Source organism: Pinus tabuliformis, chromosome 5_1, assembly GCF_031772625.1.
Source record: "Pinus tabuliformis cultivar Carrire ecotype Pingquan chromosome 5_1, CPIR1, whole genome shotgun sequence".
Classification (NCBI taxonomy): domain Eukaryota; kingdom Viridiplantae; phylum Streptophyta; class Pinopsida; order Pinales; family Pinaceae; genus Pinus; species Pinus tabuliformis.
The window spans coordinates 696,852,400-696,873,486 of record NC_142305.1 but is presented as its reverse complement, the minus strand read 5'-3'; the positions used below and the strand labels follow the sequence as shown (position 1 = coordinate 696,873,486).

Genomic DNA, 21,087 nt, shown 5'->3' with positions numbered 1-21,087 from the left:
ACGCGCAGAAAGAAGGAATAAACTATGAAGAGACCTTTGCCCCAGTAGCCCAATATACCTCTATCAGATCCGTTATATCTCTAGCAGCTCAAATGGGATTAGAGATTCACTAGATGGATGTCAAGACAACATTCTTGAACAGGGTGATAGAAGAAGAGGTGTATATAGAACAACCCAAAGGCTTCGAAACTCATGAAAAGAGAACTCATGTATGCAGATTAAAGAAAGCCCTACGGGCACCCAAAGCATGGTATGGTCGGATTGATAGTTACTTGCAGCAGTTGGGATTCGTCAAGAGTGATGCTGATCCCAATCTCTACTATTTAATGGTAGAGAATGAGCCACTTATTCTGGTATTATATGTGGATGACTTGTTTTTAACAGGGTCATCTAGGCTCATACAGGACTGCAAGAAGAATTTTGAAGCAGAATTCGACATGAAGGATATGGGGTTGATGCATTATTTTCTAGGGTTGGAAGTTTGGTAGAAGAATGGGGAGATCTTCCTTGGGCAAGGAAGATATGCTACAAAATTTTTGAAGAGATTCAGAATGCAGGATTGTCGACCCATGGCTACTCCCATGATCACCAACTGGAAGAAAATAGATGCATCAAGAGACAAGGAGGTGGACCCCACCTTGTACAGACAGCTCATTGGGTCGCTCATGTATCTAGTCAACACTAGGCCAAACATTTGCTTCGCTGTCAACACCCTTAGCCAGTTCATGGTGGAACTAAAGAGGGTGCATTGGGCAACAACTAGGCACATTCTTAGGTATGTGTGTTGACAGTCGGATATGGGTTGAAATACTCCCGAGGGGATGACGTCAGATTGAATGGATTCACAGATGTAGATTGGGAAGGTAGTTCAGTAGACTGGAAAAGTACCTCTGGGTACTGCTTCAGTGTTGGATCAGGAATGATCTCTTGGTGCAACAGGAAGCAGAAGTCAATAGCTCTGAGCTCAGCAAAAGCTGAATATATGGCAACCAACACAACTACGTGCGAAGCTATATGGCTTAGAAAACTGCTCGTGAGTTTGTTTAGAAAAAGGATGGAAGCGACCAGGGTTTCCTGCGATAATCAGAGTTGTATCAAAATCTCTGAGAATCTAGTATTTCACGATCGGTCGAAACACATTGATATCATATGTCACTTTATCAGAGACTGTGTTCAGCGTGGGGTAGTACAACTACAATATGTCCCCATAGGAGATTAGGTAGCAAACGTACTCACAAAGGCTCTAGGAAGAGCTAAGTTCATTCAGTTTAGAGAGCAGATGGGTATGGTAGAGAATTCATTTCAGTAGCAAAAACAGGTGATTTCTCAATTACAGTGGCAGGGAATGAGAGGGAGTTGTAGTACAGATGCAATGCTGGCAGTAGCAGGGTCAACAACAGTACAAATGCAACATTTGCACTGTACTTGATGGGCAGTGATGTCAGACATCAACAACGCAGAGGGAGATGTTACAGAACAGGGTGATGCTTCAGCAGGTTGCATTGCTAGAGCACATTCCTCTCTAAGAGGGAGTGTTGATTTCTGGTAGCATCGGATGTGCTCTAAGTCTCAAATTTTGCATGGAGGCTTAGACATATGTATTCCACAATACCCAGAAATCATTTTGGGAAATTCCACCCGAAGACAGTTTTATTAAAATAATTAATTATTTTTAATGGGTCCCTAAGTCTAAACTTAGGAAATTAAAATAATTAATGGGTATTAATCTAAATTGTGGGTGTAACTTCTAGAAGAAGACGAAGATCGAGTCCAAATGATCTGAGCCATTGATTAGAATCTAATCTGGGTCGTTGGTTCTCAACTGGAAGATTATAAGAAGGACATCGAGGGGCATTTGGAAAACACACCAGAGGCAGATACTCAGTTACCCGAGTAAGATTGATTTTCTCATTGGTCGAAGTTTGGCAAGAGAAAATTGAATCAGAGGGAGAGTTGCAAGTGAGACACAGAGAGAGGGTATCAACGTCAGTCAGGAGGTCAGGAGCAGAAGACGCAAAGCAGAGGGAGGACAACGCAAAGGCAGTGTGATGCTGGCACTGCGCAGTCCTCACGCAAGAGCTGACGCAATGAGATGCAAAGGGGGCAGCAGGTCCTCTCCTGGATTAGAAACTTGTCGAGAAGTGTCTGTAAAATTTCTCACAGAGAATCCTCTTCTATTCTACTGGTTGTATCTTGTACATGAGATTTTTGCTGAAGAATAATAAAGAAACCCTCATCTGCTGCACCAGTTTTCCCACATTGGGTTTTTCCGGGGACAATTGTCCAAAAATAACTGTCATCGTGGTTATACTTGTGTTAGTATTTTTCTTTGCATTCACTTTCCGCAGTATTTTAATTGTGAAGGCTGTAGTAGAATTTATTTTGATATTTGCTGTAGAAACACTGTGAATAACTTATTTCTGAGTTAATAAGTAGAAGAAATAATATTAATCACTGCAGTTGGATTTCTATTTAGAATTTTTCACATGGTAAGCTGTGTTCCTTTTCAAATTTCAAATTACTAAATATAAACATCATCTTTGAGTTTCAAGATAATGTAGTTGAGATTTATGAGGTTATTTATATCTTTCTTCTCTGCAACTGAACTAAGATTGTAGTTTCTTCCACAATATTTTTGGGATCTTGGCATTTGTGGAAATTGATTGTGATGGATGGCGTGGATTAGTTTCTTATTCTTTTGATGGACATATTCTTCATTTGATGAGAGATTTTGTACGAAACATTTGAGGGGCTTGGGCATACCTTTAGTTAGTATGACATTTTTTCTTCTAATGGACTCGGCATATTCATTCTCACAGATAGGTTTTACCTGGGGTTGTCCACTTTCTGCATGATCTTTCTTCAGAACTTGAAACAAATACATTCAAATATAGATGAAAATTCTTGGTTTTGAGTACTACCCATTACTGCACATACATGCATCTGAAGCTGGCCACATGGGGTTCAGTGAGAGGCAAGAGAGTGCGGTGATTCTTGTGTCACTGCAAGATAACTTTTATTTTTCAAGGATGATATTCAGAATCTCAACTATACAAATCTTTATGCGAGGTTTCAATCTGTAGGAGGAAGCTTCACATTTTTTTAAAAGTTTATATGACTAGATTTGGAAATTGATTTTTATATTCAAAATTCATGTCATCCACAATTTGATAATCCGTTTCTGTTTTGTGTAGAAATGGGAGAGAAACCCAGGCTACTGATACTTTATGCTTCCCAAACTGGCAATGCACAAGATGCTGCAGAACGCATTGGACGTGAAGCAGAGCGGAGGTGTTGTCAAGCTCTGGTAGTTTCAATGGAAGATTTTGATGTGGTATTTCCTTCAAAAGCCTTATTTCTTCTTGTTTGATAAGCTGTTATCCTATTGTGGCTGACCTGATTTACATCAGTTTGCCTGAGTTTGACATCTTGTTTTATAATTATTCCATATTATGGACTTTAACTTATACTGTTCTATTCCGATCTGGTAGTACCAGACATGGTTTTAAATTTTTAATACTGTACATGCTTCTCCATGTTATTCTTAATCATTTCTTGCCACCATTGGTTTCCTTCAGTAATTTATGGGCATTAGTATAATCTCTGCCTTATTCCAGAAAGTGATAAAGAGTATCCATAATGCAATCTAGAATATCATATTGCTAATGGTTTCGTGATTGCATGTATTACTTGAGGGTCGGTTGAGTGATCTCAATTGATTTTTAAAAGCTAATTCTAGGCTAGGCCATTTTGGTAAAGAAGTGCCTCTAACAAAAAAGGTTGCATGAAACCATATGAATATGTATGGTGGGTGAATGGCTGGCCACCCAGCCATCTGATTGCAGTGACTGCCCTTTTCTGAAACTTCACCCCCACCCTTCTGCAGGTTTTTTGTAATTTTTTCTCCTCTTCCTTTAATTTTCCCTACTTTTTTGGCCCTTTGCTGATCTGTAAACAGCATTGGATATTTCAATGGTTGGCTGACCAAAACAGATAGACAATGATAATGGCTACAGTGAGGCTATGCATGAATATGTGATCTTTCTTTTTGTATTTTTAATGATTTAAACAGGAAATAAAAATACACCAGTTGGATTTTTAACTACGGTGACATAAAACAGAACAATAGTAGCAAAGATACAGATGCTGGAACACAAAATTTACCTTGGAAACCTGGTAAGGGAAAATCAACAAGAAATGAAGGACTGTGCCTTTCATCTTCTTATATTATGGAGATTACGATACATAATGCAAAGCTGTCCAAGCTTGCTGTGAAGATATGAGACACTCTGTTTTCAACAGTCCTGACTCCTTTGCAATATGCTTCTCTCTATGCATCTTCTCGGTTGAGATATGTAGCTTGAGCAGGAGCTTCTTGCTTAGTGTATGTGGGTGGGTGGATCAGTGTTGCACGACTTCTGCGCCCCCCCCCTCCCCCAAGGATCCAAGGCCGGAACCACGTCTTGAACGAATCCTTGGGCAATCCTCCGGTGGAACTGAGGATCAGAAAATCGGATCCATGGTTCCGCCGGATTGGGCCGATTCTTGGAAATCTGGAGCCAAAGTTACTTGGGAGCGTGAGCAGGGAGTGACATTTTCAAAAGGTCCCGGTTCGAGAGCGAATCTGGAGCGAATTTTTATATAATATATATTTTTATATGTTTTGATGCATATATGTCAATAAAAGCATGTAGATTGATGAATTAGTTATAAAAAGCATAAAAATTAAACCATATAACATCAATCATTTAGTAGTTACAATCTTCATCAACCACAGGTCCGCAAGTTACAAGTTTTGATTTATATAGCATGTAAGGGTGCACATAACCAAAATAGCATCTAGTGCAATCCATCTCTGAACTGGAAATACATCAACAAACAGGCTCTAGATGGCCTCTAGCATCCAAAAAAATCATGCTACAACAAATACCTACATATCATCAAAATCATTGCCTTTCTTGGGATCTTTGTCATTAATATCACCCTCTAAGCATTAACATAAGATAGAAAAAACATAGCATGCCAAGTCGAGATTTTGTTTGAGTGATGGGTACATTTTAGTAGGGTCATGATATAGGAGTTCGACAACCAATGTCACTAACATCAAGGTACATAGAGGGATTGGTGCTTTTGATTAAATACGAGTTCCATATCCTAGTACATGATAAAATCCAATGGAAACATTGGAATTCCCCCAATCCTGAAATCCTGAAAAAGTGACCAAGTCTGCTGGATTATGAGTGAGATCTAAAATTCTACTTTCTCCATATGAAATCTAATGAGGTCGGAACCACTCTCAAACGTCCCGGGTCATTTCATTTACATCCTTTTACTTTAATAATTTAACATTACCATGAATTTCATATCAATACTAGGCCCGTAGGCTTGATCATTAGGCTGCCCCACTAAAAATTATTGTTTCTTTGAAAAAAATGGCATTTGGAACGTGTTTGCAAAAAAGGATCACCAAAAAAAGTTAGGGGGCGAATTTTTTTTAGGGATTGTGCTCCCGAAATTCGCTTCCGCGAAGGGAGCGTGCTTTGGGAGTGTGTTCGAGAGGGGGGGGGGGGGGCGCGTTCCCTCACAACCCTGTTTGGAACCGCGTGGGCTCTGTTACCCACCATTTTGTGGGTGATATTCTAGGAGAATTTTTTTCTCCATGATGGTCCTCAACTGGTAGCCAACGACCCCTTGTAGCCACCAACTAGCTCATTGTGCCATTTCTTCGCCACCTGAGCCAACCATGCGGTCCCTCTCCCATTTGTCACGGTCACATGTTTGAAGGTGGGCCTTCCAAACCTAAAGGTATGCCTTGTCATTTAGTGATTGAATATTTTAGTTTGCTTATCATGGAAACTCTTGGGCATGGATTAATGGGGGTATTTGGCAGAAAGAGTGGACTAGGTCTGTGCTCTTGTCCCCTAGGTTTCTTTGGGATGTTAACCTTGGACCCTAGGCTCGTGGGATCTCTTTTACTGACCTTTGGGCTCTAGGGGTGGTACTACATGGGAAACCCTGATTTTGGTTGTGTGGTCCCGCTCCTCGATCCACATATATCACCCCCCTTCCGCTCATTATAATCCCATTCATCACTCCTCCCACTTGGGTCCACATTCCTCCACTGGGTCCACAAAGGGTCAACCACCCCCTCCTCTTTGCCCACACGTTGGGTCGGGCCTAGAATGATGCCCAGAGGTTGATGCAAAAGAAAAGCAAAGAAAAAGCATAATTGGCCACATTCAACAAGAAATTGTACCACAAAATGCAAAAAGTAGTCGGAACAAACACATTTAGCACGTGGGCAAAAGCCAATACATGAGCTCTACCTTCTTCCATGGCCATTACCCTGGTTCCTATAGGTCCTAGATGAGCCTCTTTTATCATTCAGGAACCCATGATTGTCCTAATCCCTGGTGGGTGATGAATTGCCCCACCTTAAAAGGGGTATCCATTGCTATACTTTACACATGATGCTCCCATTCCCTTGAGCCCTGAGTAGTTAGCCAAGGAAAAATCACAAAAGGCAAAAGGCATATGAAGAAGGGTGGAAAAATGAAGGCCGAGATAACTCATGTACCACAATTGCTCCCTCCTACACATCATTTACCCAAGTATGGGCTTCCCTTTCATTAGCTACCCTTGTACCATGGCATGTGACCCAGGTTTTCCCCTTCATCCCTACTCCATTCCATCACTTTATCACATGCCACCACCATTTGAAGGATGTACCATGGACATATTGTTGAAGGAAATGTAACTAGGTTCGGTCTTCATAAATGTACTTTTGATATTTGTACTTATTCAAGAAAAGAAATATTATTTTTATTATATATGTCAATGAGTTTCTTGCTCATTGAAATAGGTCTAGCACATGTTAAGTGCTATAGGTGAGTCAAATTGTCAAAAGGAAATGTTGAAGGCCTTAAGGGCATGTTACCCCCATGTATTAGGGTCAAGAGAGTACCTCCAAGCAAAGTCAAGTCTCCTCCTATGAAAAGGCACCATCAAAGAAGCTCCTTCAAGCATGCTACACCACCAAAGAAACCATCCGAAGTTTGCATAACAAGTCGGCTTGAAAGGAGGGACAATCCTTTATAAATAGAGGCTGCCCACTCCATTACAACGCCAATCAAGAGCTCTGAAATCCGAGAAGAGAAGAGGCTAAGAAAAGGACGAAGAAGAGGTCTTCTAGGGCAGTGAAGGAAGGGAGAAAGAAACCGAGGTGGAAGGGACTGTTTTTCTAGGGTTAACACAACCACACGTGTGAGAAAAGAAGGGTCTGCCTGTGGTCATAACAATAGAAACCCACAATGACATATCTCTCTATTTTGGGCTAGTAAACAAGGCCTATAAGGCCTCCCAATCAAGCGAAGAGGAAGGGCACTCAAGCGAAGAAGGAAAGAGGCCACAACAACAAGTAAACCACCACACGTGCGAGAATTTAGGGTTGCAGGACAGTCATATCAAGTTTGCACCTACACCTTGAAGAAGGAGCTCATTTGGTCAAGAAGAAGGAAGGGATCATCACAAGAAAAGGGACTCATCAAAAGGTGTCTCTTCTAGAGCAAGTGCAACAAGGTCTATCAACAGTTGAAAGAAGAACGAAGTGCGGAAGAAGGAAGACGAAGTGTTGGAAGGAGAAGGACAAAGTGCCGGGGAAATAAAGTGCAAGAAGGAGGAAGGACTTGACTTGTGCTTGGAGGATATTCAAGTCAGGGGTCTAGGGTTTGGCATTGATCAATAAGAAGCTTCAATAAGAGAAACTTACTAAAGGGTTTTCCTCTCAAGAGAAGAGAGGTTTTGGCCCTGGCAGAGAGCCAACATCTTGTGTTTTTGTTCTTATGTTTTGGTAGTAGTTTGATGAAGTACACACACATGCATTAATAATAAGAAGAAGAAGATTAAGCTAACAAGAAAAAGTAAAAAGACTCCACAAATTGTTATCATGTAACGAAGAATCACACTACACTTATTTGCCCCAGATTCTTCAACACATACCACCCCCTTTAGAAGCAGAAAGCACCTAATAGTGTGCTTGGTTAACCCCCCAGAGCTTGGAGACATTTGCACATGCCAAAGCCCATTATGCAAGGGCATGCCATTATGAAGTGGCCACTTGTTTTCCATGGTTTGTAAACTGTTTTACTTGATTTCTTTAATGACTTGGTGTTATGGAGGGCAAGGGGACACATTGGATCTTATGCAGGATTACAGATGGTCTCCATTTTGGGTTTGGTCTCCTTATACAGTGTCCTAATCCTCCAAAGGGCTACATTGGCACATGTAGGGTGTGTGTAGAGAGCCATGGGCCTTCATAACAACATATAGCATTCCATGGATCCCCAGGATCATTCAGAGATAGCTCGTGGTTCACCTATTGGACATGGAAGATGCACTTGGTTCACCATGCCTAGTCAGCTCCACAGTTACACCATACACTTGGCAGATGATCCAGGATCTATATGATGATGTGGCATCACCTATATCATCATCCTAGCCCTTGCAGATGGTCTACAGGCATCTTCGATTTGTTTGGAGACCCATGAGGACACTTGTGTGCCCCCACATCCATTTGGGAGCACCACAGGTTTATTACTTGGAGAACAAGGGGCCAACCCCTTGTCCACTATTTTTGGAGTCCTATTTCACATTATGGCACCTATGGACTTCATTAGGCCTCCTCTAAGGCCCAATGACACATGTTATTGATCATTCGACCCTCTTGAGAGGCTTACTCCTTTGTTATTGAGCTAGTTTGGTGGGCTTGTCACCAAAAGTACTTGTTATTTTGCACATTATTTTATTCTAGGGGCTAAATTAGGCCAAAATAAGCTAAATCGAATTCATTAGACATTGTATAAATAGATGATGAGTTGATTCATTCTCTCATCATCACTTGGATTGATCATATTCTCTTGTGAGATTTTCACTATTCTCTTTGGAGGACGAAATTGGATGGATGGATGAATTTTGATGTTTGGATATCTTCATTTTTGTCTTGGAGCTTCTATATTGGCATATGATGATGATTGGATATACTTGTTCTCACATGTAAGTGCTCTTTTAATGCTATTTTGTCATTCTTTTCTATGTCACATAAATGATGCTGGGATTTGCGCTATAATAGGCCAAAATTTTGTTGTTTTTCTTCTGTGAAAGGGTATAAATTTGTCTTTTATTAGCATTGCATCATGTTATGGGCCATGTTTGAATAAGTGAATCTTCCTAGAGATATTTCATTGAAATTTATCTTGATAAGTCATCACATATTGCACATTGAAGTATAAAGACCTCGAAGCAGTTTTCCTCATGCCCTGATTGTCATGCGAAATTGTTCTAGAGGCCTTCTTCATTGGATGAAACCATCCTAATCATTGGAATCTTCTTGACTCCATTTCTCCCAAAGGAATAGGCACTTGTCTTACATAGGTGATCACCATAAATCATATTTTTCTCACCTTTCTCTTTCTTTCTAGGTCTAGCCTACATAGGTCACCTAGGGCATCAATTATCTCACAATCTAACCATCCAAACACTTCGATTTTGGGTCCACAATTGCACTGGAGTTTGCTCTAGAGGCCCTCGAGTTTGCTCTAGAGGCCCTCCAAATTTGAAGCAAATTCGACGGTGGGATCTCGAGATATTACAAGCCCTAGCTCTGAGACCAAATTTTGGCCTTGGTTTCCTTAGGCTAGTAACCCCATTGGGATCATTGCATTACCTTTCATTGAAAATTATTTTTTTGATCCCCTTCTCCTCCCTAATTAGGTCAAGCACAACATTGGTTGCTCAATCCTATCCCCTTGACCTAACCTGGGGTTCACTTGGTCCTGTGTGGTGCCATAACTTTTGGAAGGTAATTATTCAAAGACCATTTGGAAACCAAGTCTTCATAAGGGTTCTTAGGATTAGGTACCCCCTTAAGGTTTTTCATTCCCAAAACCTAGCCCCTAAGACCCTCTTGGCGCTTCTTAGAGAGCCTTTCACCTTGCCTTTTGGGCAAGAAAGCCATATATTGAGCCTCTCTTGTGAATAGGCCTCTTTAGGAATCACTCTTTTCCCTTCATTGACCAATTCATCTAGGTGATTCCCTTCATATCGGTCTCCTCCCATTGGTGAAAGTCCGTAAAGAGTAGGGAACTTTAGCTGAGGTGACAGTGGGCTATTGCTCCATTGTTTCCCTTGACCTAGTAGCTGCCATTTAGGATCCCCTTCTAGGACCATTGCTAATTTGAGTGGTAACAGGCCCAATTCGTGGTTTCGGGCAGGGATCCGCCTCAGATCTGTGGCGGATTGGGCACAGATTCAGGTGGATCTTGAGCGGACTGAGGGTCGACGAGCTGTTCCGTAAAGGCCTGCCTTTTTTAATTTTTATTTTTTTGATGCTTTAACTTGGGTTGGGGTGAGTTTATGATGAGTTAGGGAAAAGATAGATGGGGTTAAAAGTCATTTCCCCCTCTCTTTTCCTCATTCTTGCATCTTTGGAGAGCTTGGAGATGAGAGGAGAAGAGAGCTTGAGGAAGAGAGGCTTGAGGGGAGCTAGGAGGAGCTTGGAGGAGGAGCTAGGAGGAGCCTGGAGGAGTGAAGGAGGAGGAGCTTAGAGGAGCTTAGAGGAGGAGCTTGGAGGAGGAAAGAAGGGCTGCCATCTACAAGAGCTAAAGTGGTAAGTGCAAACCCCAAACTCCTTCCATTTTCTGTCATTGTTGTTTGCATTTTTTCTCCTCTCTCTCTTACTCTTTCCCATTCTTTCTTCCTGCTCATTTCATTGTAGTTTGTCCATCTATATTCATATTCCAAAATGGTATTCTTTTGGCTTATATGTATTATTCCACTTTTGGTTTTCATGATGGTGTTGGAGAGTAGGAATAAAAGGGGAGAAGAAGAAGAGGATAGTGGTCCCCATATGAGTGATCCAATGTATGATGAGGAGGAAGGGTTTGAAGAGGAGGGGGATGAAGAGGACACTGAAATGCAAGAGGGGAAAGCATTGACACCCTTGTGGAATTATGTGACCAAACTTGAGGGGGAAAAAGGTGGTGGAAGCTACAAGTTTGTGTGCCCTCATGGTTGTCATGGAGGAAAACCATATAGTGGTTCATATACCCGTGTGAGGAGGCATCTTTGTTGGGTGATGGACAATGATGAGAAAAAGGGTCTCGTGGGGATAACAATTTGCCCTAAGATTTCAATGCAACAAAGAAGAAAATACATCTAAATAGAGAAGGCTGCACAACAGAAAAACAAGAATCAAATAACTTATTCTGAATCAAGTGCAACCTCTAGATTTGGTAGCTCATCTCCTCATGGTTCTTCTGCAACCTCTGAAAATAGAAGAACAATAGCAGATGCGGATGGAAAGGTGGTCCGATTTGTTTGTGCTTGCAGTGTACCATTCAATGTGCTTCACTCTCCCTATTGGGATGATATGGTTAAGGGCATCAATGAAGATCCAAAAGGATACAAGAGCCCCAACTATGAGAAAGGAAAGGTTCAAAGAGCTTTGACACATTTTACAAATGAGTGGGTGGGTTTTGGTGTATCCATTGTATCAGATGGGTGGACAAATGTTAGAAACTGGCATATGATAAATGTTCTTGGTGTTTTGTTAGCGGTGCAGTGTTTCTTGCAAGTCATGACTCCTCCTCCATTAGTGCAACTTCCCAAAACATTTTAGATCTCCTATTGAAATCAATCAAAGATGTTGGTCCTAATAATGTGGTTCAAGTGATCACTGATAATGTAGCAAATTGTAAGGTAGCAGGAAAAATTATTGAGCGTACTCATCCACACATCTTTTGGTCTGGGTGCTTGGTGCACAAATTGAACCTTTTGATGCATGATATTGTGAAGCATAAAGAATGTGGATGGATTAATGAACTTTACAAGAAAGGGAAGCAACTCATTAAATTTATCACATGGCATACAAGGGTAAACTACTTTTATGGCACTTACTCCAAGTTGCAGTTGCTTAAACTTTCAAAAACAAGATTTGCAAGTTATTACCTCACCTTTAGGTGACTAGTGAAGGTGAGACAAGCTTTAACTAATATGGTGACCTGTGAATCATGGGATGACATTAACACTGATAGAGATGGTGCTAATGTAGTCAAGGACACTATTCTTGACAGTTACTTTTGGTCACAAATTAAATATGTTTTACAATTCACCAAACCAATTTATTACATGATCAAGTTTGTAGATTCAGATCGACCAATAATTGGGTGATGAGAAATGTAACTAGCATCAGTGTTCATAATTGTACTTGAGTCATAATGTAATGTAATTGTTAAAAAGAAAGAAAATAAATTTTATTATTAAAAAGAAAATTATTTATGAGCATGGGTTTCATGCTTATTCATTTTGTTTCTAGGTCAAAAGCACCCATCGAGTGCTCTAGGGTTAATATGTTGAGTCCTAGTCCATGTCATCATTTTATAGACCCTTCTTAGGCATTGTATATTGAGAAATAAATTTGTAAAAGAGTCAAAATTCTAAAAATAGCCTCTTCCATCCAATGGGCTTTCCCAGTCCACATGTCGGCCCATAAAGGAGACTCAAACTACTATATATACCCATGTAATCGATACATTCCAATCTGCAACTTTCAGGAAAGGAGGTGCGGAGTAGCCTAATAAGAAGTCTGTATCATGACAAGATGAAGAAATAATCTTAGCGAAGAAGGAGACTTTTGAGAGCCGAAATTTGGCCACATGTGTAAGCTAGGGTTTCTGTAGATTCATTCTATTGCAGACTGAGACTTCAGATGCTGCAGAGAAAGCCGAGACATTGCTTGACTAAGATTTTGGAGAATAATTGTTGACTTTTGAAGAATTTGACTTGCTACATGGGAGGATGGGAGAATAATTGTTGACTTTTGGTCAAAAGGTCTAGGTTGTCTCATTTGACTTGATTCTAAAGAATAAAAGAATAATTTCTGGGTTTTTCCCTAGAGAGGGGTTTTGCCCTGGCTGAGTGCCTACACTTGGTGTTTATTGTGTATGATTTTCATGTTATTGGCATTTATTTGATGATAAGAACACTAATATAATTAAATTAACAGAAGAATAATGTAATATCACAAGTAAATGTCAAGTAAGAGAAATCAAGAAAAGCTTGTCCTAATATCGCCTTAAATAGATTTCTCAACATGGTATCAGAGCTAAGGTCAGAAGCATGATGGCGGCTTGAAGATCACATGAAGAAAGAGACATTACTTGCAATTAGTCCTAAAATCTGAGCCATCTAGAAGAAGTATCAATTTTTTTGGGCAAGAATATAAGTATATACCTCTGCAATTAAGGCTGCAGATCTGGGATAATGAATTGAAGAAGTTAAAGAAAACAAAAGCATCTTCTTGATGAATCTGAGAAGCTAGGCTACAAGCCTAGTCAAAGACTGAAACCCTTTAAGAGAATAGGCGAAGTTCTGTGAGTGAAAATAAGGATCTGAATCACCGAGTTCTGTGCATATGGAGTTACCTCAAGTTCTGTGTAAAATCTAGATGATCGAATCATATAATTTGAGGACTAAAAATCCAACAAAGGGCATTCTTAAAGACTGAGATCATCTTTAGAAAGTCTCCAAGTATCTTCTAAGTCATTACCATAGTTTGTAGCAACAAGAGATTAGTATAAGGACGAGACCTAGTAGTGAGGTATATATCAATTTTTGACAAGTCCTGTGGCAACCTCTTCATCTCACAAATTGTGTCACTTGGAAGTAAATTCTAGTCCGCATCCATTAAAAGAGAACTAGATATGTTTAAGAAAATACCTTGTCTAATTGTTGAAGGCCCTAGTGTAAAGAGACGAGTCTGTAATAGTAGGCTATAGGAAGAAGTTATTTGTACATAGTCCATCTTTAAGCAAATAGAAGAATTAATCCACAAGCAATAACAAAAGAAGCATCTAGCATCTTGCACCAGCTCGTTGAAGGAAGCTTTGTAGATCTCATCAAACTCAAGTAAGTATTGCTATCACTTTTATGTTTTAGCCATCTAACATTATGTCTTCAGAAAAGCAACAAGCTCAGTAAAACATCTAAGTCAAAGGTATGTAATCTTGAGTTATGTATGATATGTTTATTAAATGTTTAGTTGCTTAGGTTGGCAAGCTCTTATTGTGTTAAAGGTTGTGAATATACAAAATTGTAAAATCTAGACAATATATATATATATATATATATATATATATATATATATATATATGAAAGGCTCATTTGTTTGTTTAGAAACCCTATGCCTAGGGCTTGCAAGCAATACAAGGTTTATGGCAATTCCTTGCAAAACAAGAATTGAATGATTCATTTTCTTAACAAATTGCTCTCTAGACCTAACAAGGGTTTGTACTTAAGATCCCTTGGAATCCCTTCTCCAAAAGATAATAAAAACCCTTGTTAAATTGGCAACTAGGGCCAAACTCCATGTGGGTCAGCTTATTTATGGCAACTAATATTTTTATTGGATCCCTCTCATCGAGAGGTGTAGGATTGATCCAAAGATCATCCGATTTCGATATGTATTTATGGAGATATGAATTTATTTAGATTATGGTTTTATTATCTAGCCGACCAGCTCTTACGTAGGCTCAAGAAGCCCAAACGTCATGTCTATTCAACCTTTTGCTTTTAGTATAAATAAGAGAGGATTTGGAGTCATTAGATACACACACTTCATGTGATCTCCTCCTCACCACGTCTTGGGTTTTTGGTGAAGGAGAGACACACAAGAAGTTATGCTGGACTAAAGATGATGCCCTAACCACTATGATGCCCTAACTACTGTAATACCCTAGTCGCAATAAGCCACAGGCTTATGAGGATGCACGCCGAGACCTTAACGCAGAACATGATGGAGACTAACACATCATGGATTACACGTTGCCATGAAAACAATATACGCACAGCTATGGAAACCCTATACGCTATGCAGGCTATGAACGCATCAGCCAATGATAAACGTTGCTCGTGGAATGCATCATTACAGTCAACGTGTGGATGTTAATGCTGGGTTCACGCAGTGACATATGATATACACGGTCCAACATAAATGTAGCCGCAGTCTATAATAAATGGAGCCGCAGTCATAACATGAGGAGACCATAAACGCAATAGCCATTTATACGTTGTTCATTATGTCAACTTATACTCTGTTCATTGTGACACCTTTCGTTGTTCTTACAGTTTCTTATACGCAGGGTATATATATAATTATACGCAGTCAAAAGGTGCCACTTGTTACACGCAGTCAATCCCAGATCACTGGCACAACAATAGATACATATACGCAGGCAGTATATATAACTCAGGCACATATATACTCAATGCAGTCACTCAGGCACATATGAATATATATCATGCAGTCTATATATTTACACGCATCACTATATATACGCAGGAATATATATATACATAGTCAATATATATATATACATGAATATATACTCAGATATTCGTGGGCAGTAGGGAACCAAAACCACATGCATGTTACCTTGATATAAATCTCTTATAAAGAGGTAAAAAGAAAACGGACTACTATACATGACAGTATGATTGTGTAAGATTTCAGAACTATAGCCTAGCTGCTTTGCTAGGCTGCAAGCCATAGCAAGCAGCTAAGGCTGATGATAGTGTTATAGTGTTGCAACATGATGATGCATGGGTAGCATAAAGCATGATGATGCATGGGCAGCATGAAGCTTGATATGATGCATGGGTAGCATGAAGCATGATGATGCATGGGTAGCATGAAGCTTGATATGATGCATGGGCAGCATGAAGCATGATGATGCTTGATATGATGCATGGGCATCATGAAGCATGATGACGCATGGGCAGCATGAAGCATGATGATGGATAAGATCATGGACATGGGCAACATGATGATAATCATGATTATTGCAGCATGCAGTGGTGTAGCAAGTGGACCAGATGCAGCGCTACGATAGGTGAAGCCGTCACCTTGGAGAATCAGTTGAAGCAGAATGTCTTCAACTGATCTCATTATTGTAGGAAATGATCTATGCTCAGATCCAGATAAGTCAAAGTGTTGACTTCTGTTGTAAATGCATTATCTCTCTCTCTCTCTCTCTTTCTCTGCTGAACTTTGAAGATAAAAGAAGATTTGATCAAAGGGTTTCCCCACACATTGTGGGGTTTGTCCCTGGCTAGCGCCACATCTTGTGTCCTCTTGTCTTGGCATGTCTTCTGCGATTTATATTTATGTTCTATCTGCAATTTACTTTATGCTGATGTGATTGCTAATATGGAAAAGAAATTAAATAAATTGCTCTAGCATAGAACATACCTAAAATTAACATGGTATCAGAGTTGAGGTGAAGACAATGCCCAAGCAAGAGTGAAAGAGCAATCACCAAAGACAGTTGGGACAAGACAAAAGTATCAATGGGTTCCTCACAATTCACTTAGGGTGAAGTTGAAGCAGAGCATATTATCAGAATGGCGTAGCAGAACTTCTGATGGCATACCTAAAGATCACTTCATTGGGAAGTTCGGATCTAAGGGTGGATGGAAAGGTAGATGTCTTGGTTATGAGTTCGGCCCTTATGCGAAGGAGTGTCCGAATGACAGAGATGTAGGTCATCAAAGACACGACCAACTCTTCAGGGAAGCAAGGAACCCCAGGTAAGAAGAATCAAATATTGTTTCTGATAAAGAAGTGTTATCTTGTATTGGCCCTCTCCTTCAGATTCTTTGGGAATTTGGCATATTGATTGTAGTGCTTCAAGGCACTTCATCGGATAGAAGGGTGCACTCTCTAATTTGATAGAGATAGAAACAATCGTGCGATTACACTTGGAGCCGATGCCACCTATCCTGAAAAGGGAATGGAAGTCAAAGGTTTTATGGTGGCATTCGTGAATGGAAAGCACCGGAGGTCTATGAGTCAAATGGTGACAGAGATGCCTGAATTCAAAAAGAGCATGTAGGTACATGTCTGAGATGTATTGAAGGAAAATCTTACAAGGGGACCATTCCCCCTGATGTAGCAGGTCCACAGGTTTGGAACAACCGTGGAGTTTGAGATTGATGATCAGGAATCTCACATATGCTGGTGGAAGAAAGCCCTCTATGGCTTGAAGCAAGACACCCCGAGCATAGTATGAAAGGATCAACACCCGTCTAATGAAGCTGATATTCACTAGGAGTGAAATCTATCCAAACCATCCGAAGGTTGTGGATGACAGACCTCTCATACCGACACCTATGTCTCATAGGTGCAGACCCTCTCATTTGTAGAAGACAGAAGGAGTTGGATTCCGAATGTGGAAAGATAAACTGCTAGCCTGTGACTACCTCGAAGATCTTAACTTTCAGAGGTTATATGGTAGTGATGTCAGACTTGATTTGGGAATGCCTCTGAGTTTCATAAACTCATTCGCATTGATGTTCTTGGTGAACCTTCGTCCGGACATATGTTTTGCAGTTAGCATGGTGAGCTCATATTTGGTTGAGCCTCATTGGATTGGTGCCAAGAATCTTCTAAGATATCTTCAGGGCACAATCTCTCATGGATTGAGATACACTGCCGGAAAGATGAAATTGCATTATTATTCGAATGCTGAATGGGCAGGCAGTGTGGAGGATCACTAGAGCACTTTTCAGTGCTGGTTCTCTTTGGATTCTGCTTCGATGCAGGAAGCAGAAGTTGGTTGCTATAAGCACCGCCAAGACCGAATACATGGCTACGAGTATGATCTCATATGAAGCTGCATGGTTGTGGAAGCTCTTAAGTGAGCTATTTTTCTCTGTGAAAACCAGAGGTGGGATTCGATTATTGACGAATCCCATATTCGAGAATTGCTCCAGCAGACAGACATTAGATACTGCCTTATCTGGGATATGGAAAGTCGATGAGCAAGGAGGCTCCATCGCACTGAGATGATGTACAGGTCGCTAAAGCCCTGGGGGAAAGATCAAATTTGTGATTTTCCCGAACGACTTGGAGTCGTCGAGAGACTTTTGTAAAAGGGTCCTGCATGTTGCATACATTGAGCTCTGGGAGCTCTGGGGGGCTTGCGGTTCTTACTGGAGCAACATACGACCACAGGGTGACTCACCCTCCCCTGGTGGTGCGCACTGTGAACAAGATGATTCGCTCTCTTGTGGACAAGATGATTCGCTCTCTTGTGGGACAAGATGATTCTCTCTCCTGTGGACAGGATGATTCGCTCTCCTGTGTAGCAGGATGATTAATTGTCCTGTGAGGTCTGGATGATGTGTTCTCCATGATGATTGTGTAGCAGGATGATTAGTTCTCTTGTGAGGCCTGGATTGATGTGTTCTCCATGGCGACTGTAGCAAGATTGATGTGTTCTCCTGTGAGGCTTGGAATGATGTGTTCTCCATGGCGATTGTAGCAGGATTGATGTGTTCGCCTGTGAGGCCTGGATTGATGTGTTCTCCATGGCAGCCTGGATTGATGTGTTCTCCATGGCGATTGTAGCAGGATTGATGTGTTCTCCTGTGAGGACAGGATTGATTAGTTCTCCTGTTTAGGCATCCTACCCATGCAGTCTGGGACTCATGGGAAGTATCTCTCATCTGATCAATGAGTAGGGAAATGAAGTTAGGGACCATAGTAGTACTGATGGACACACCGTTGTATCTACTGTACTCCCTACGCTAGGATGACCTCCATTGATCTGGGATCAATGATACTGGTCTGGGACCAGTGGTAGGAGTTGTACCATACTATGACGCTGACTTCGGGTCGGTTGAGACTGGTTTGGGACCAGTGGTACATACTCTGAGATTGACTTCGTGTCAGTGCAGGACTGGTCTGGGACCAGTGAGAGTGGTACATACTCTGAGACTGACTTCGTGTCAGTGCAGGACTAGTCTGGGACCAGTGAGAGTGGTACATACTATGACGCTGACTTCGGGTCGGTTGAGACTGGTTTGGGACCAGTGATACCCTCTCTAAGCCTGCGATACTGGTCTCGGACCAATGGTAGGAGTGGTACCCACTATGACGCTGACTTTGGGTCGGTTGAGACTGGTCTGGGACCAGTGGTACGCACTCTGAGACTGACTTTGGGTCAATGGAGAATGTTATGAGACATTCTTGATCAATTCTTCTTCTTCATGGTTCAGCAGAGCTAAGTTGAGTAGAGCAGAGCCAACAGAGCTGAGCAGAGCAGAGCAGAGCTAGCAGAGCTAGCAGAGCCAGCAGAGCTGAGCTGAGCAAAGCATAAGCAGAGCCAGCAGAGCTGAGCCGATTCGGCAGAGCAGTGCAGGCCACTGATGGCAGAGATAGTACAGTCGGAATTATGGATTACCGGATGGAGTTCTCCCTAGTTGAGAGGGAGTGTTAAATTGGCAACTAGGGCCAAACTCCATGTGGGTCAGCGTATTTATGGCAGCTGATATTTTTATTGGATCCCTCTCGTCGAGAGGTGTAGGATTGATCCAAAGATCATCCGATTCCGATATGTATTTATGGAGATATGAATTTATTTAGATTATGGTTTTATTATCTAGCCTACCAGCTCTTACGTAGGCTCAAAAAGCCCAAACGTCATGTCTATTCAACCTTACACTTTTAGTATAAATAGGAGAGGATTTGGAGTCATTAGATACACACACTTAATGTGATCTCCTCCTCACCACGTCTTGGGTTTTTGGTGAAGGAGAGACACACAAGAAGTTACGCTGGACTAAAGATGATGCCCTAACCACTATGATGCCCTAACTGCTGTAATACCCTAGCCGCAGTAAGCCGCAGGCTTATGAGGATGCACATCGAGACCTTAACGCAGAACATGATGGAGACTTACACATCATGGATTACACGCTGTCATGAAAACAATATACGCACAACTATGGAAACCCTATACGCTATGCAGGCTATGAACGCATCAACGCAGTGCAGTCAATGATAAACGTTGCTCGTGGAATGCATCATTACAGTCAATGTGTGGATGTTAACGCTGGGTTCACGCAGTGACATATGATATACATGGTCCAACATAAATGTAGCCGCAGTCTATAATAAATGGAGCCACAGTCATAACATGAGGAGACCATAAACGCAATAGCCATTTATACTTTGTTCATTATGTCAACTTATACGCTGTTCATTGTGACACCTTTCGCTGTTCTTACATATTCTTATACGCAGGGTATAGAGATAATTATACGCAGTCAAAAGGTGCCACCTGTTACACGCAGTCAATCCCAGATCACTGGCGTAGCAATAGATACATATACGCAGGCGGTATATATAACTCAGGCACATATGAATATATATCATGCAGTCTATATATTTACACGCATCACTATATATACGCAGGAATATATATATACACAGTCAATATATATATACATGAATATATACGCAGATATTCGTGGGCAGTAGGGAACCAGAACCGCAGGCATGTTACCTTGATATAAATCTCTTATAAAGAGGTCAGAAAAGAAAACGGACTACTGTAGATGACAGCATGATTGTGTAAGATTTCGGAACTATAGCCTAGCTGCTTTGCTAGGCTGCAAGCCATAGCAAGCAGCTAAGGCTGATGACAGTGTTATAGTGTTGCAACATGATGATGCATGGGTAGCATAAAGCATGATGATGCATGGGCAACATGAAGTTTGATATGATGCATGGGCAGCATGAAGCATGATGATGCATGGGCAGCATGAAGCATGATGATGCATGGGCAGCATGAAGCATGATGAGATCATGGGTAGCATGAAGCATGAAGCATGATGAGATCATGGGTAGCATGAAGCATGATGATGGATAAGATCATGGACATGGGCAACGTGATGATAATCATGATTATTGCAGCATGCAGTGGTGTAGCAAGTGGACCAGATGCAACGTTATGATAGGTGAAGCCGTCACCTTGGAGAATCAGTTGAAGCAGAATGTCTACAACTGATCTCATTATTATAGGAAATGATCTATGCTTAGATCCAGATAAGTCAAAGTGTTGACTTCTGTTGTAAATGTATTATCTCTCTCTCTCTCTCTCTTTCTCTGCTGAACTTTGAAGATAAAAGAAGATTTGATCAAAGGGTTTCCCCACACATTGTGGGGTTTGTCCCTGGCTAGCGCCACAT

The 21,087-nt window shown here is 41.1% G+C and overlaps 1 protein-coding gene across 1 annotated transcript in view; it reads left to right on the top strand.

The window, feature by feature from the left end:
- The window catches only part of LOC149166852 (Flavodoxin family protein), a 451,658-nt gene that overhangs the window by 22,969 nt on the left and 407,602 nt on the right, over positions 1 to 21,087 (top strand). Inside the window, exon 2 of the mRNA XM_089432790.1 lies at positions 3,195 to 3,334. Within this exon, the coding sequence (XP_089288916.1) occupies positions 3,195 to 3,334 (140 nt within the window). The remainder of the gene's footprint in view (positions 1 to 3,194; positions 3,335 to 21,087) is intronic.